The sequence below is a fragment of the Pseudophryne corroboree genome, chromosome 2 (genome assembly GCF_028390025.1).
Source record: "Pseudophryne corroboree isolate aPseCor3 chromosome 2, aPseCor3.hap2, whole genome shotgun sequence".
Taxonomy (NCBI): domain Eukaryota; kingdom Metazoa; phylum Chordata; class Amphibia; order Anura; family Myobatrachidae; genus Pseudophryne; species Pseudophryne corroboree.
The window spans coordinates 828,401,310-828,415,382 of NC_086445.1; the positions used below are offsets into that span (position 1 = coordinate 828,401,310).

The 14,073-nt window shown below is 48.5% G+C and overlaps 1 protein-coding gene across 5 annotated transcripts in view; it reads right to left on the minus strand.

Annotated features, from left to right (window-relative positions):
• Positions 1–14,073, minus strand: part of POLA1 (DNA polymerase alpha 1, catalytic subunit) — a 1,252,649-nt gene that overhangs the window by 489,358 nt on the left and 749,218 nt on the right. For all 5 annotated transcript variants that reach the window (XR_010241483.1, XM_063955699.1, XM_063955698.1 and 2 more), the window contains exon 29: positions 7,914–8,046. Coding sequence is in view for 4 of the 5 variants with exons in the window: in XM_063955699.1 (XP_063811769.1) it covers positions 7,914–8,046 (133 nt within the window). In the remaining variant the exon portion in view is untranslated. The remainder of the gene's footprint in view (positions 1–7,913; positions 8,047–14,073) is intronic.

Sequence of the window (14,073 nt, forward strand, 5' to 3'; positions counted from 1 at the left end):
ACACCTTTCAGGAGGTACTGGGGACACCTTTCAGGAGGTACTGGGGACTTGGGGATCAGAGTTCAGGAGCCAGAGAAATCCACCAACAAAAATATAAAACTGCATATTAGGCGTGTGGAGCTGGAGCAAGGACCGGCTGCTTGCAGGCTGATATCTCTGGTTCTTGGCATAGTAGAGACAAGCTGCCAGTTTCCACTGAAAGGGGAGAGTCCCAGCTTTTGGAGCATACTCTCGGAAAAACTCTAAGTCAGACAGAACCCGAGATATCTGGCTGGGAAGAACAATTAACAGGTTTGATTGGGACCACTGCTTTGAAGTTGGATATCTCCGGTTCATTAGGGCCGATTTTCAAAAATCTGGTACCCCTGGAAAGAGGGGACCCTCAGCTATCAGCCTAGGGCCATTTTACTCCTGGGGCCCTTGGGCAAGAGCCCATTGAGCCCATATGAAAAGACGGCCCTGCCCATGGTGCCACTGGGGGCACAAAAGGAGGCTGGATGTGCAGCACTCCCTTTACAAAAGTCTGGACTTCTGTGAGAGAAGCCGATTCTTTCTGGAAGAATATAAAAAGGGCCGAAATATGTACCTTAATGGAGCCTAACTTTAGGCCCATATCCACTCCAGTCTGTAGACAGTGGAGAAACCGGCCCAAGTGGAAGTCTTCTGTAGGAGAATTCTTGGCTTCACACCAAGAAACATACTTCCTCCAGATACGGTGATAATGTTTCGCCGTCACCTCCTTCCTAGCCTTTATCATAGTAGGGATGACTTTTTCCAGAACACCCTTCCCAGCTAGGATTTAGTGTTCAACCGCCATGCCGTCAAACGTAACCGCGGTAAGTCTTGGAACACGCAGGGCCCCTGCTGCAACAGGTCCTCCCTAAGAGGAAGAGGCCAAGGATCTTCTGTGAGCATCTCCTGAAGATCTGAATACCAGGCCCTTTGAGGCTAATCTGGAACAATGAGTATTGTCTGCACTCTTTTTCGTCTTATGATTCTCAATATTTTTGAGATGAGAGGAAGAGGAGGGAACACATAGACCGACTGAAACATCCATGGTGTCATCAGGGCGTCCACGGCTACTGCCTGCGGGTCCCTTGACCTGGCACAATACCTCCGAAGCTTCTTGTTGAGGTGTGACGCCATCATGTCTATTTGAGGAAGTCCGCAAAGACTTGTTATCTCTGCAAAAACTTCTTGATGAAGTCCCCCACTCTCCTGGATGGAGATCGTGTCTGCTGAGGAAGTCTACTTCCCAGATGTCCACTCCCGGAATGAATACCGCTGACAGAGCGCTTATGTGATTTTCTGCCCAGCGCAGAATCCTGGTGGCTTCCGCCACTGCCACTCTGCTCCTTGTCCCGCCTTGGCGGTTTACATGAGCCACGGCTGTGACGTTGTCTGATTGAATCAGAACCGGTAGGTCGCGAAGAAGATTCTCCGCTTGTCGTAGGCCGTTGTATATGGCCCTCAATTCCAATATGTTGATGTGTAGACAAGCCTCCTGGCTTGACCATAGTCCCTGAAAATTCCTTCCTTGTGTGACTGCTACTCATCCTCGGAGGCTCACGTCCGTGGTCACCAGAACCCAGTCGTGAATGCCGAACCTGCGACCCTCTAGAAGGTGAGCACTCTGCAGCCACCGCAGGAGAGACACCCTGGCCCTGGGGGACAGGGTTATTTTCTGATGTATTTGAAGATGGGACCCGGACCACTTGCCCAGAAGGTCCCACTGAAAAGTCCTCGCATGAAACCTGCCGAAGGGGATGGCCTCGTAGGTCGCCACCATTTTTCCCAGTACTCGAGTGCCTTGATGGACTGACACTCTTATAGGCTTTAACAGGTCTTTGATCATGTTCTGGGGTGCCTGGGCTCTTTTCTACCGGGAGAAAACCCCCTCTGTTTTTCTGTATCCAGAATCATGCCCAAAAAAATACAACCGAGTTGTCGGAAACCACTGCTACCTTGGTAAATTTAGAATCCAGCTGTGCTGTTGTAGTACTCTCAGGGAGAGAGACACTGTCTTCAATAACTGTTCCCCTGAACTCAGTTTTATCAGGAGATCATCCAAGTATGCAATACTTGTGACCCCTTGTTTGTGCAGGAGTACCAATATTTCCGCCATAACCTTGGTGAAATTCTCGGGCCCGTAGAAAGCCCCAACGGCAACGTCTGAAACTGGTAATGTCAATCCTGTACAGCGAACCTTAGGTACGACCGATGAGAAGGATATATGGGGACATGAAGGTATGCATCCTTTATGTCTAGTGACACCAAAAAATCCCCCCCTTTCCAGGCTGGATATCCTTGCCTTGAGAGATTCCATCTTGAATCTGAACCTCTTTAAATGTAGGTTTAGGGATTTTAGATTCAGAATTGGTCTGACCGAGCCATCCGGCTCCGGGACCACAAATAGGGCTGAATAAAACCCTTTTCCCTGTTGCACTAGGGGAACCATGATAAACACCTGCTGTTGACCCAGCTTTAGTATGGCTGCCAAAACTACTTACCTCTCCGGGGAAGTAGCTGGCAAGGCCGATTTAAAAATCGGTGTGGAAGCACCTCTTTGATGAATGTGGTAGAGGTCGGGGAAGACACTTTTTCTGTGAACTGGCCGTAGCCGGTGATCCCTTCCCTCTACCTTTGGCGAGGAAATAAAGCCACACCCCTTTCTGAACTTACGTGACCGCAAGGACTGCATCTGTTATTAGGGTGTTTCCTTTTGCTGTGGGGGAGCATAAGGCAAAAAAAAGACGACTTACCCGCGGTAGCTGTTAAAACCAGGTCCGCGAGACCTTCCCCAAATAAAACTTCACCCTTGCTAGGTAAAGCTTGCATATGACTCTCTGAGTCAGCCTCACCTGTCCATTGACGGGTCCGCAGGGACCTACTAGCAGAACCTGCCATGGCCTTAGCCTTTGAACCCAAACACCCAATATTTCTCTCAGCCTCTCTCATATATAGTGCTGCGTCCTTGATGTGACCTAAGGCCAACACCATACTATCTTTATCTAGGGTGTCAATGTTAGACGACAAGTTACCAGCCCAAGCTGTAATTGCGTTACCTACCCATGCCGACGCTACTGCAGGTCTAAATAGGGCTCCAGCAGTCGCATAAAATTTATTTTAAGGTAGATTCATGCTTACTATCCGCAGGATCCTATAGGGCCACCGTATCAGGGGACGGTAATGCTACCTTCTTGGACCAGGGCGTTAGGGCCTTGTCCATCGTGGGCGAGGATTCCCACCGTAACCTGTCCTTTGAGGAGAAAGGATACGCCATAATAATACCCTTGGGAACCTGCAGTCTAATGTCAGGAGTCTCCCAAGCTGTTTTAAATAACACGGTCAGCTCATGAGATGAGTTAGGTTATTTTTCTTCAAATATGCAGGCCCTCGTGTCAGGGACAGAGGAGTCCTCTGTGATATGCCGACGGAGACACCACCACCATCTGCTCCGCTACCTGCCAAGATGAGCCTTCTGCTTCAGACATGTCGACACGCACGTACTGACACCCCCACACACACTGGGATAAATAAATATGGGGACTGACCCACAATAAGGCCCTTTGGAGAGACAGAGAGAGAGAAAGCCAGCACACACCCAGCGCCACAAAATGCTGAAAACACGGTCCCAGCCTAAATAGCGCTTTATATATATAAATATATGTACAATCTGCACCACATAAATGTGCCTCCCCTTCGTTTTTGTCCCCTGTTATTGTTCAGCAGGGGAGAGTCTGGGAGCACTTCTCTGCAGCATGCTGTGGAAAAAAAATGGCGCTGGTTAGTGCTTGAGGATCAAGCCCCACCCCCTCGACGGCGGGCTTCGGTCCCGCTCAATTTCTTTATACTGGCGGGGTTTTTATAATATATATCTATATTGCCTCAACAGTATCTAATATCTGTGCCAGTGCTGTTTATGAGGTAATCATTGCTGCCCAGGGCGCCCCCACTGCGCCCTGCACCCGTACAGTGCCTCCTGTGTATGTGTGTGTTGGGAGCAATGGCGCGCAGCGTTACCACTGCGCGTTACCTCAGTGAAGATCATGAAGTCTTCTGCCGCCTTTGAAGTCTTCTTTCTTCTCATACTCACCCGGCTTCTATCTTCCGGCTCTGTGAGGAGGACGGCGGCGCGGCTCCGGGACGAACGGCGAGGGTGAGACCTGCGTTCCGACTCCCTCTGGAGCTAATGGTGTCCAGTAGCCTAAGAAGCAGAGCCTATCATTTAAGTAGGTCTGCTTCTCTCCCCTCAGTCCCACGATGCAGGGAGCCTGTTGCCAGCAGTGCTCCCTGAAAATAAAAAACCCAACAAAAGTCTTTTTCAGAGAAACTCAGGAGAGCTCTTCTGCAGTGCATCCAGTCGCCTCTGGGCGCAGGATCTCACTGAGGTCTGGAGGAGGGGCATAGAGGGAGGAGCCAGTGCACACCCATTCTATCCTAAAGTCTTTAGAGTGCCCATGTCTCCTGCGGAGCCCGTCTATACCCCATGGTCCTTACGGAGTCCCCAGCATCCTCTAGGACGTAAGAGAAAATAGAGCGCAGAGTTTCCATACGAAACTTGGAGACCCGCACATGCTTGTTCAAGGACTTCAGATTGAGAATGGGCCGCAAGGACCCGTTCGGTATCGGGACTAGAAACAGCGGTGAATAGTACCCCTTGCCACTCTGAGCCAGAGGCACCTGTACTACCACTCCTGTGGTCAGGAGGGAATGTACCACCGAGTGCAATGTGTTTGCTTTTGCCGGATCCAAAGGCACATCTGTCAGGCAAAACCGCTGCGTGGGACGATTCTTGAAGGGTATGGCGTAACCACGAGCGAAGACTTCCCTCGCCCAGGTATCTGAAGTGGTCTTTAACCATTCCTGGGCAAAACCTAGAAGTCGGCCCCCCACCTTGGAATCCCCCAGAGGGAGGCCCGTCCCGCCATGCGGCAGGCTTGTCAGTTTTGGAAGCAGGCTGACGGGCGGCCCAGGCACGCTTCGGTCTAGGCTTGGCAGGTCTGGAAGCACGAGCTTGCTTTGGTACGCCTGACCTTTGCTTTTCCTGGAGGACGGAAGGGCCGAGGGAAAGTACTTTTAGCCTTCTGCATTGAAGGAGCCGTACTAGGTAGGCAAGCTGTTTTAGCAGTAGCCAGATCAGCCACAATCTTATTAAGGTCTTCTCCAAATAGAATATCTCCCTTGAAAGGAAGCACCTCCAGGGTTTTCTTGGAATCCATATCCACCGACCAGGATCTCAACCAAAGGATACGTCTGGCCAAGACGGACGTAGTCGCAGCCTTGGCCGCGAGCACCCCCGGCATCGGAGGCCACCTCCTTAAGGTACAGAGAAGCTGTGGCAATATACGAGAGACATTGTCGAGCATGCTCAGATGCATTGGAAGGCAGTTCAGCCTCAAGTTACTGAGCCCATGCCTCAACAGCTTCAGCAGCCCAAGCTGCAATAGTTGGCCTATGCACAGCCCCCATTAGGGTATAAATCACTTTTAAACAGCCCTCCACACGTCGATCCGTCGGTTCCTTCAGAGAGGTGATAGTAGTTACTGGCAGAGCAGAGGAAACCATATGCGCCACTTGAGAATCTACAGGCGGAGGGGTTTCCCAATTTTTACATAGCTCCGCAGAGAGAGGATAGCGAGCTAAGTCTCTTATTCAGTGTAAATTTTGTCCCCGGATTTTCCCAGGACTCCTGACGTACTGTATGTCAACCAGGTGTTTAGAATGGGGTAAAACTTGTTTAACCACCTTCTTACGTTTAAACCTATCCGGTTTCTTGGAGACCGTCTCAGGCTCAGACTCATCAGACACCTGAAGAATGAGCCGTATCGCCTCAATCAAATTCGGAACATCCACCAATGACTTCCCTTCCCCATCAAACATCTGAGTCACTGTCTGTGGGGTCAGTATATGCACCATCCTGCTCAGAGGACGTGTCTGGGACAGCAGTGGATTGGGAGAAAGTAATGGCCTGTTTCGAAGACGTCTTAGTCTTAGGCGGGCGAGAGTGACACTTCGATTTAGTCATAGATCGGTTCAAATGCTGTAACTGAGTGGAAAGCTAATCCGCCCATGGCGAGTCCATAGCAGAGACCATAAACTGTTGCATTGGCACAGGTGTTCCCACAGGAGGCGTAAATTTAGTCACAAGCGTGTTTAACAATGTGGAAAATGTAGCCCAAGGTGGGTCTTGTGATGTCCCAAGTGCTACTAACTCACTGGGGGGTAAGAAACCCCCCTGAACCTGAACTCTCAGCCGCCATATTATCCTCCATTACGTCCGCGGCCTCACTACCGCGCAGTGTGGGAGAAGCCCCAGCGATGTTGCCACGTGTAGCAGACATAACAATGTGCACAATATTGGGCAACCTGGTATAAAGTGTAGCAGCACTATACCTAGCAAGTACTCTCAGAAAGGGTGCCTAAGATAGCACAGACCGGGAGTTCAAGAGATATAGATTATATGGTGAATATAAATCACAAGTAAAAATACACCGTCAGTTTATCTTGTGATACAATCCTATATTAAACAAAGAAAAACCTGAAACACTTGGCCGCCTCATGTATAGCAATATAGGAATAGCCCACTGAGTGAAATACCGTGCAATAAGACAACCACGCAGCAGCTACATGCACACACACGTATATAGTCACAAGCGTACCATGCAGAAATTATGCACCACAAACTGCACTGGACTAGCAATACAAAGTAATACTCAGTATGGCTATATGTGATAACAATAGATATAAATGCACAGTAAGCACTGGATGTATATCACAGGGAGTTTGTACCACACAACCCTGAATGTATGCACTCTTTCATAACTAACACTGTCCCAGTGACAGGTAGAATACTTAAGTGTCCTGTAGGAAGCACAGCATTGGCAATCAGGCGGTTCCACAGAGGAGGATTTGCCCTAGCAGTCCCAGGAACAGCAAGGCTCTGTCTGTAATGGCTGCTGACCGGGAGTGAGGGAGAGAAAGAGAAGCAGCTCCAGAGCGGAAACATTGCTGAAATGGTGCCTTGGGGCTGGGGGGCTCAGGCCCGACCTGCTCCCCCTGCATGCATCCCCACCGGGTGCATGCGGGCAGTGTAAAACGGAGCTTTATAATAAAATTTCCCCCTGACCTGTACCCAAGAGTTGACCCTGGTGGCTACTGGAGCAGCTGCCCAGTATACAGTGTCCACGGCCGCGCTGGATCACGGGATATAGCAGGCACAGGAGCCCCTTACCTCCCCCTTGTCTGCGGCCCCGCGATCCCGGAGACGGCGGTGTGTGTGACTCACATTTAGAAGAAGCCGGCGCCTCTGCTGCAGTGACTCGGCAACCAGGGCGCGGGAGTATACAGCGCTGCTGGGGGTGAGGGAGCCGCGCACAGGCAAGTCAGAAAGACTGCGTCTGCAGCAGCCCTTGAAGTCTTGATTAGAAAAAAAATAATCTTCATTTTTCTTGTCATTTAAGCTATCAATGGACTACCTGAGGCAGCCCTCCTGTTAAGTGCCTGCTTACTGCATGGCACCAATTTACAAACTGAGCTCCCCGTGCATGGAGGCGGGGTTATAGAGGAGGTGGCGCTGTGCATCTTGGGAACAGTCAAAAGCTTTGAGCCTGTTGGTGCCTCGGCTCAAGATCCTACTCTACACCCCTGATGTTAATCCTTGTGGAGCCCAGTTTACCCCGCAGCAGAAATACCTGTTACTGATCACATACCTGGGCAGTTGAATGGGAAACGGCATATCCCACAACACTAACAAAAGAGAATTCTAGAATTAGATGAGAGGACTGAGGGGCAAATACAATGAATCAGATTACTTACATGAAGGTTAGCTTACTGATAGTTAATACCACCATGCAATTACTGTACATCAGAAAGACACAAAAGAGAAAAAACACACTGCTCAAAAAGTTTACCTTATTAATTTCATACTGGCTAATGGGTGTGCTGCCATTTACCACATTCTCTCCAATTTCCATAAGTTTTTTCTGAATATTTTCTACTATGTTATCTCGGGTCTGGTCCGAAAGGATCTGGCTGATCACGAAACTGAAAGAAAAATACAGAGAATGAAAAATACCAAAACTAACTTACATAACACAGTCTTTCAAGAAAACACTGATGAAGATGTGATTATCAGTCATAGTTTAAAGGAAGTACTCCACAAGTATGAGTACACAGACTAATGCAGGAGCTTAAAGTGGCCAATGGAAGCAGGTATAAAAAAAACATTCAGGATCAAGAGAATTTACAACCATTTTTGAACAAATTATATCAATGATAACCAGTGTTAAATTATATTGTAAATCTCTACAAAAATAAAATTGCATCTTAAAACTGGAATCACAAATTAAAGGGATTATTTCAAACGAGTAGAACATGTTCCTCCAGTCAGTAGGGCTTTGATGCTTTTTGTTGTGTGAAGTAAAAAAAAAAAAAAAAAAAAAAAAGGCAAACCACAACATCATGAAACCTCTACCAAAACATCATTGACCTTCCTGTGTTAGAGTTCGTCATCTAGGGGGTAATTCCAAGTTGATCGCAGCAGGAATTTTGTTAGCAGTTGGGCATAACCATGTGCACTGCAGGGGAGGCAGATTTAACATGTGCAGAGAGAGTTAGATTTGGGTGTGGTGTGCTCAATCTGCAATCTAATTTGCAGTGTAAAAATAAAGCAGATAGTATATTTACCCTGCACAGAAACAAAATAACCCACCCAAATCTAACTCTTTCTGCACTTTATATCTGCCTCCCCTGCAGTGCACATGGTTTTGCCCAACTGCTAACAAAATTCCTGCTGCAATCAACTTGAAATTACCCCACTAGTACCATAAAGTAATTAGCAGAGTTCTAAAGGCATCTTTTATAGAAGTCAATTGCTAACACCAGTGGCACATAGACATGGCAGGAGCTGCAGGAAGAGATAACAAAAGCAAAATGGCTTACAAATAGATAACCAGTACATTTAAATGCACCGAATGAGCAAACCCAAGGTCCTCCTCAGCCAGGGTATCAAACTTGTAGAATTTTGCAAACGTGTTTGAACCCGACCAAGTAGCTGCTCGGCAAAGCCGTAATGCCGAGACCCCTCGGGCAGCAGCCCAAGAAGAGCCCACCTTCCTTGTGGAATGGGCTTTTACTGATTTTGGAGGTGGCAATCCAGCCGCAAAATGAGCCTGCTGTATCGTGTTACAGATCCAGCGAGCAATAGTTTGCTTTGAAGCAGGAGCACCCAGCTTGTTGGATGCATACAGGATAAACAGTCTCAGTTTTCCTGACTCCAGCCGTTCTGGCTACATAAATCTTCAAAGCCCTGACTACATCTAGTAACTTGGAATCCTCCAAGTCACGAGTAGCAGCAGGTACCACAATAGGTTGGTTCAAATGAAAAGATGACACCACTTTCGGCAGAAATTGCGGACGAGTCCGTAATTCTGCTCTATCCATATGGAAAACCAGATAGGGGCTTTTACATGACAAAGCCGCCAATTCTGACACCCGCCTAGCCGAAGCTAAGCCCAATAGCATGACCACTTTCCAAGTGAGATCCTTTAGCTCCACGGTCTTAAGTGGCTCAAACCAGTGAGATTTCGGGAAACTCAACACCACGTTAAGATCCCAAGGTGCCACTGGTGGCACAAAAAGGAGGCTGAATATGCAGCACTCCCTTTACAAACGTCTGAACCTCAGGAAGTGAAGCCAGTTCCTTTTGAAAGAAAATGGATAGGGCCAAAATCTGGACCTTTATGGACCCTAATTTTAAGCCCATAGTCACTCCTGACTGTAGGAAGTGCAGGAACCGGCCCAGCTGGAATCCCTCTGTAGGGGCCTTCCTGGCCTCACACCAAGCAACATATTTTCGCCATATACGGTGATAATGTTTTGCTGTCACGTCCTTCCTAGCCTTTATCAGCGTAGGAATAACTTCATCTGGAATGCCTTTTTCCGCTAGGATCCTGCCTTCAACCGCCATGCCGTCAAACGCAGCCGCGGTAAGTCTTGGAACAGACAGGGCCCCTGTTGCAACAGATCCTGTCTGAGAGGCAGAGGCCATGGGTCATCTGTGAGCATTTCTTGCAGTTCCGGGTACCAAGTCCTTCTTGGCCAATCCGGAACAATGAGTATTGTTCTCACTCCTCTTTTTCTTACGATTCTCAGCACCTTGGGTATGAGAGGAAGAGGAGGAAACACATAGACCGACTGGAACACCCACAGTGTTACTAGTGCGTCCACAGCTATTGCCTGAGGGTCTCTTGTCCTGGCGCAATACCTTTGTAGCTTTTTGTTGAGACGGGATGCCATCATGTCCACCTGTGGCAGTTCCCATCGATTTGTAATCTTTGTGAAGACTTCTTGATGAAGTCCCCACTCTCCCGGGTGGAGGTTGTGCCTGCTGAGGAAGTCTGCTTCCCAGTTGTCAACTCCCGGAATGAACACTGCTGACAGTGCTTTTACGTGATTCTCCGCCCCGCGAAGAATTCTGGTGGCTTTCGCCATCGCCACCCTGCTCCATGTGCCGCCTTGGCGGTGTACATGAGCCACTGCGGTGATGTTGTCTGCCTGAACAGCACCGGTTGGTTGCGAAGCAGAGGCTCCGCTTGACTCAGGGCGTTGTATACGGCACTTAGTTCCAGGATATTGATGTGCAGACAAGCCTCCTGACTTGACCACAAGCCCTGGAAATTTCTTCCCTGTGTGACTGCCCCCCACCCTCGGAGGCTTGCATCCGTGGTCACCAGGACCCAGTCCTGAATGCCGAACCTGCGACCCTCGATAAGGTGAGCACTCTGCAGCCACCACAGAAGGGACACCCTGGCCCTGGGGGATAGGGTGATCAGCCGCTGCATCTGAAGATGTGATCCGGACCACCTGTCCAACAGATCCCACTGACAGGTCCTCGCATGGAACCTACCGAAGGGAATGGCTTCGTATGACGCCACCATCTTTCCCAGGACTCGCGTGCATTGATGCACCGACACCTGTTTTGGTTTTAAGAGGCCTCTGACCAGAGTCACGAGCTCCTGAGCCTTCTCCGCCGGGAGAAAAACCTTCTTCTGGTCTGTGTCCAGAATCATGCCCAAGAAGGGCAGACGCGTCGTAGGAATCAGCTGCGACTTTGGAATATTCAGAACCCAGCCGTGCTGTTGCAACACCTCCCGAGAGTGTGCTACGCTGATCAGCAACTGCTCTCTGGACCTCGCCTTTATGAGGAGATCGTCCAAGTATGGGATAACTGTAACTCCTTGCTTTCGCAGAAGCATCCACATTTCTGCCATTACCTTGGTAAATATTCTCGGTGCCGTGGACAGACCAAACGGCAACGTCTGGAATGGGTAATGACAATCCTGTACCACAAATCTGAGGTACGCCTGATGAGGTGGATAAATGGGGACATGAAGGTATGCATCCTTTATGTCCCGAGACACCATATAAACCCCCCCCCCCCTTCCAGGCTTGCGATGACCGCTCTGAGCGAATTCCATCTTGAACTTGAACCTTTTCAGGTATATGTTCAGGAATTTTAAATTCAATATGGGTCTGACCGAACCGTCCGGTTTCGGTACTACAAACATGGTCGAATAATAACCCTTTCCCTGTTGAAGGAGGGGAACCTTGACCACCACCTGCTGAAGATACAATTTGTGAATTGCAGTTAACACTGTTTCCCTCTCGTGGGGGGAAGCCGGCAGGGCCGTCGGTGAGGGGGCATCCTCTCAAAGTCCAGCTTGCATCCCTGAGACACAAAATCTATTGCCCAGGGACCTAACAGGGAGCGAACCCACTTGTGGCTGAACTTATGCAGGTGTGCCCCCACCGGGCCTAGCTCCGCCTGTGGAGCCCCAGCGACATGCGGTGGATTTTTGTAGAGGCCGGGGAGGACTTCTGTTCCTGGGACCTAGCTGTGTTGTGCAGCTTCTTTCCTCTGCCCCCGCCTCTGGCAAGAAAGGACGCACCTCGGACTTTCTTGTTTCTTTGTTCTAAAGGCTGCATTTGATAATGTCGCGCTTTCCTAGGCTGTGCAGGAATATAAGGCAAAACAACAGAATTACCAGCTATAGCTGTGGAGACCAGGTCCGAGAACCCTTCTCCACACAATCCTCAGCCTTCCCTATGCCTCTTAAGTCGGCATCATCTGTCCATTGCATATTCTACAGGACACGTCAAGCAGAAATCGACATAGCTTTGTCTCTAGGACCCAGTATACTCATGTCTCTTTGGGCATGTTTTATATATATATATATATATATATATATATATATATATATATATATATATATATATATGCGAGAAGAAGAAGGTTGTGCAATCAATGTTATAGGTCCATAAAAATCCATAAACTCCGTATGTAGTTTCTGATGTCGGTGCTGGCACTTCTAAACAGCGTAACCACACTGTTAGAATTAACTGAAAAAGAATGATGAAGGCGCACTCAGTGAATCAAGGTATAAAGTAGATTTACTACAAATAACAAGCTCACATACATCAAGGTTTAAAATCACCGGCTCATGGAAATCGAAACCGCTGTCTCCAATGCCACTCGCAGCAGTCCGTCTCTCAGATTGCCGGCATGCAGTGATACTCAGGTCAGCGTCTCAGCTTACGGAACAGGTCCTTGTTTAGGCCACGCCCAACGCGTTTCGTCACTGTATGACTTCGTCAGGGGGAAGTCATACAGTGACGAAACGCGTTGGATGTGGCCTAAACAAGGACGTGTTCGTTCCAACCAAGAACACCTGTTCCGTAAGCTGAGACGCTGACCTGAGTATCACTGCATGCCGGCAATCTGAGAGACGGACTGCTGCGAGTGGCATTGGAGACAGCGGTTTCGATTTCCATGAGCCGGTGATTTTAAACCTTGATGTATGTGAGCTTGTTATTTGTAGTAAATCTACTTTATACCTTGATTCACTGAGTGCGCCTTCATCATTCTTTTTCATATATATATATATATATATATATATATATATATATAAATCTCTTAATACAGCATCTTTAATATATATATATATATCTCTATATATATCTACATACTAGGGTTTCAATCTCTGCTGATAAGGTACCTGTCCACTCTGCCCCAGCGCTATAAACCCATGCCGACACAATCGCCGGCCTGAGTAGTGTGCCAGAATGTGCACGCTATCTGCAGGATCCCTGAGAATAGCTGTTACGACAGGTTACCTTTTGGGCAAACGTGACACCCTAGGGGAAGATTCCCATCGTATCCTGGCCCTAGTGGGGAAAGGATACTGCCTGAGAATTCTTTGTGGGAAACTGCAGTCTCTTGTCTGGAGATTCCCGCTCTTTTTCCTCATGAGAGGAGGGAAATTTACCTCAGCTTTCTTCCCCTTAAACATGTGTACCCTTGTGTCAGGGACAGATGAGTCATCAGTGATATGCAAAACATCTTTTATTACAATAATAATATATTGAATACTTTTCTGCCATTTTGGCTGTAACTTTGCATTATCGTAGTCGACACTGGAGTCAATCTCCGTGTTGACATCAGTGTTTATTATTTTGGATAGTGAGCATTGAGAGACACTGAAGGTCTCTGCGACAGAGGGACAGACATGGGTAGATTTCCTGTCTGTTCTCTAATCTTTTGTGCAATAAATTCACCTCAGCACTTAATTACACATATCCAACAGGTGTCGGCGTTGTCGATGGAGACACCCTCACACACATATTTGCTCTCTCTCCTCCTTAGGGGAGCCTTTTACCTCAGACATGTCGACACACCACACACACAGGGGATGCTCTATTTGAAGACAGTTCCCCCACAAGGCCCTTTGGAGAGACAGAGAGAGAGTATGCCAGCACACACCCCAGCGCTATATGACCCAGGAATCACACAGTAACGTAGTGTTAACCCAGTAGCTGCTGTATATATTGTTTTTACGCCAAATTTATGTGCCCCCCCTCTCTTTTCACCCTCTTCTATCGTGCTTCTGCAGGGGAGAGCCTGGGGAGCTTCCTCTCAGCGGAGCTGTGGAGAGAAAATGGCGCTGGTGAGTGCTGAGGAAGAAGCCCCGCCCCCTCAGCGGCGGGCTTCTGTCCCGCAATTGTGTTTAAAAA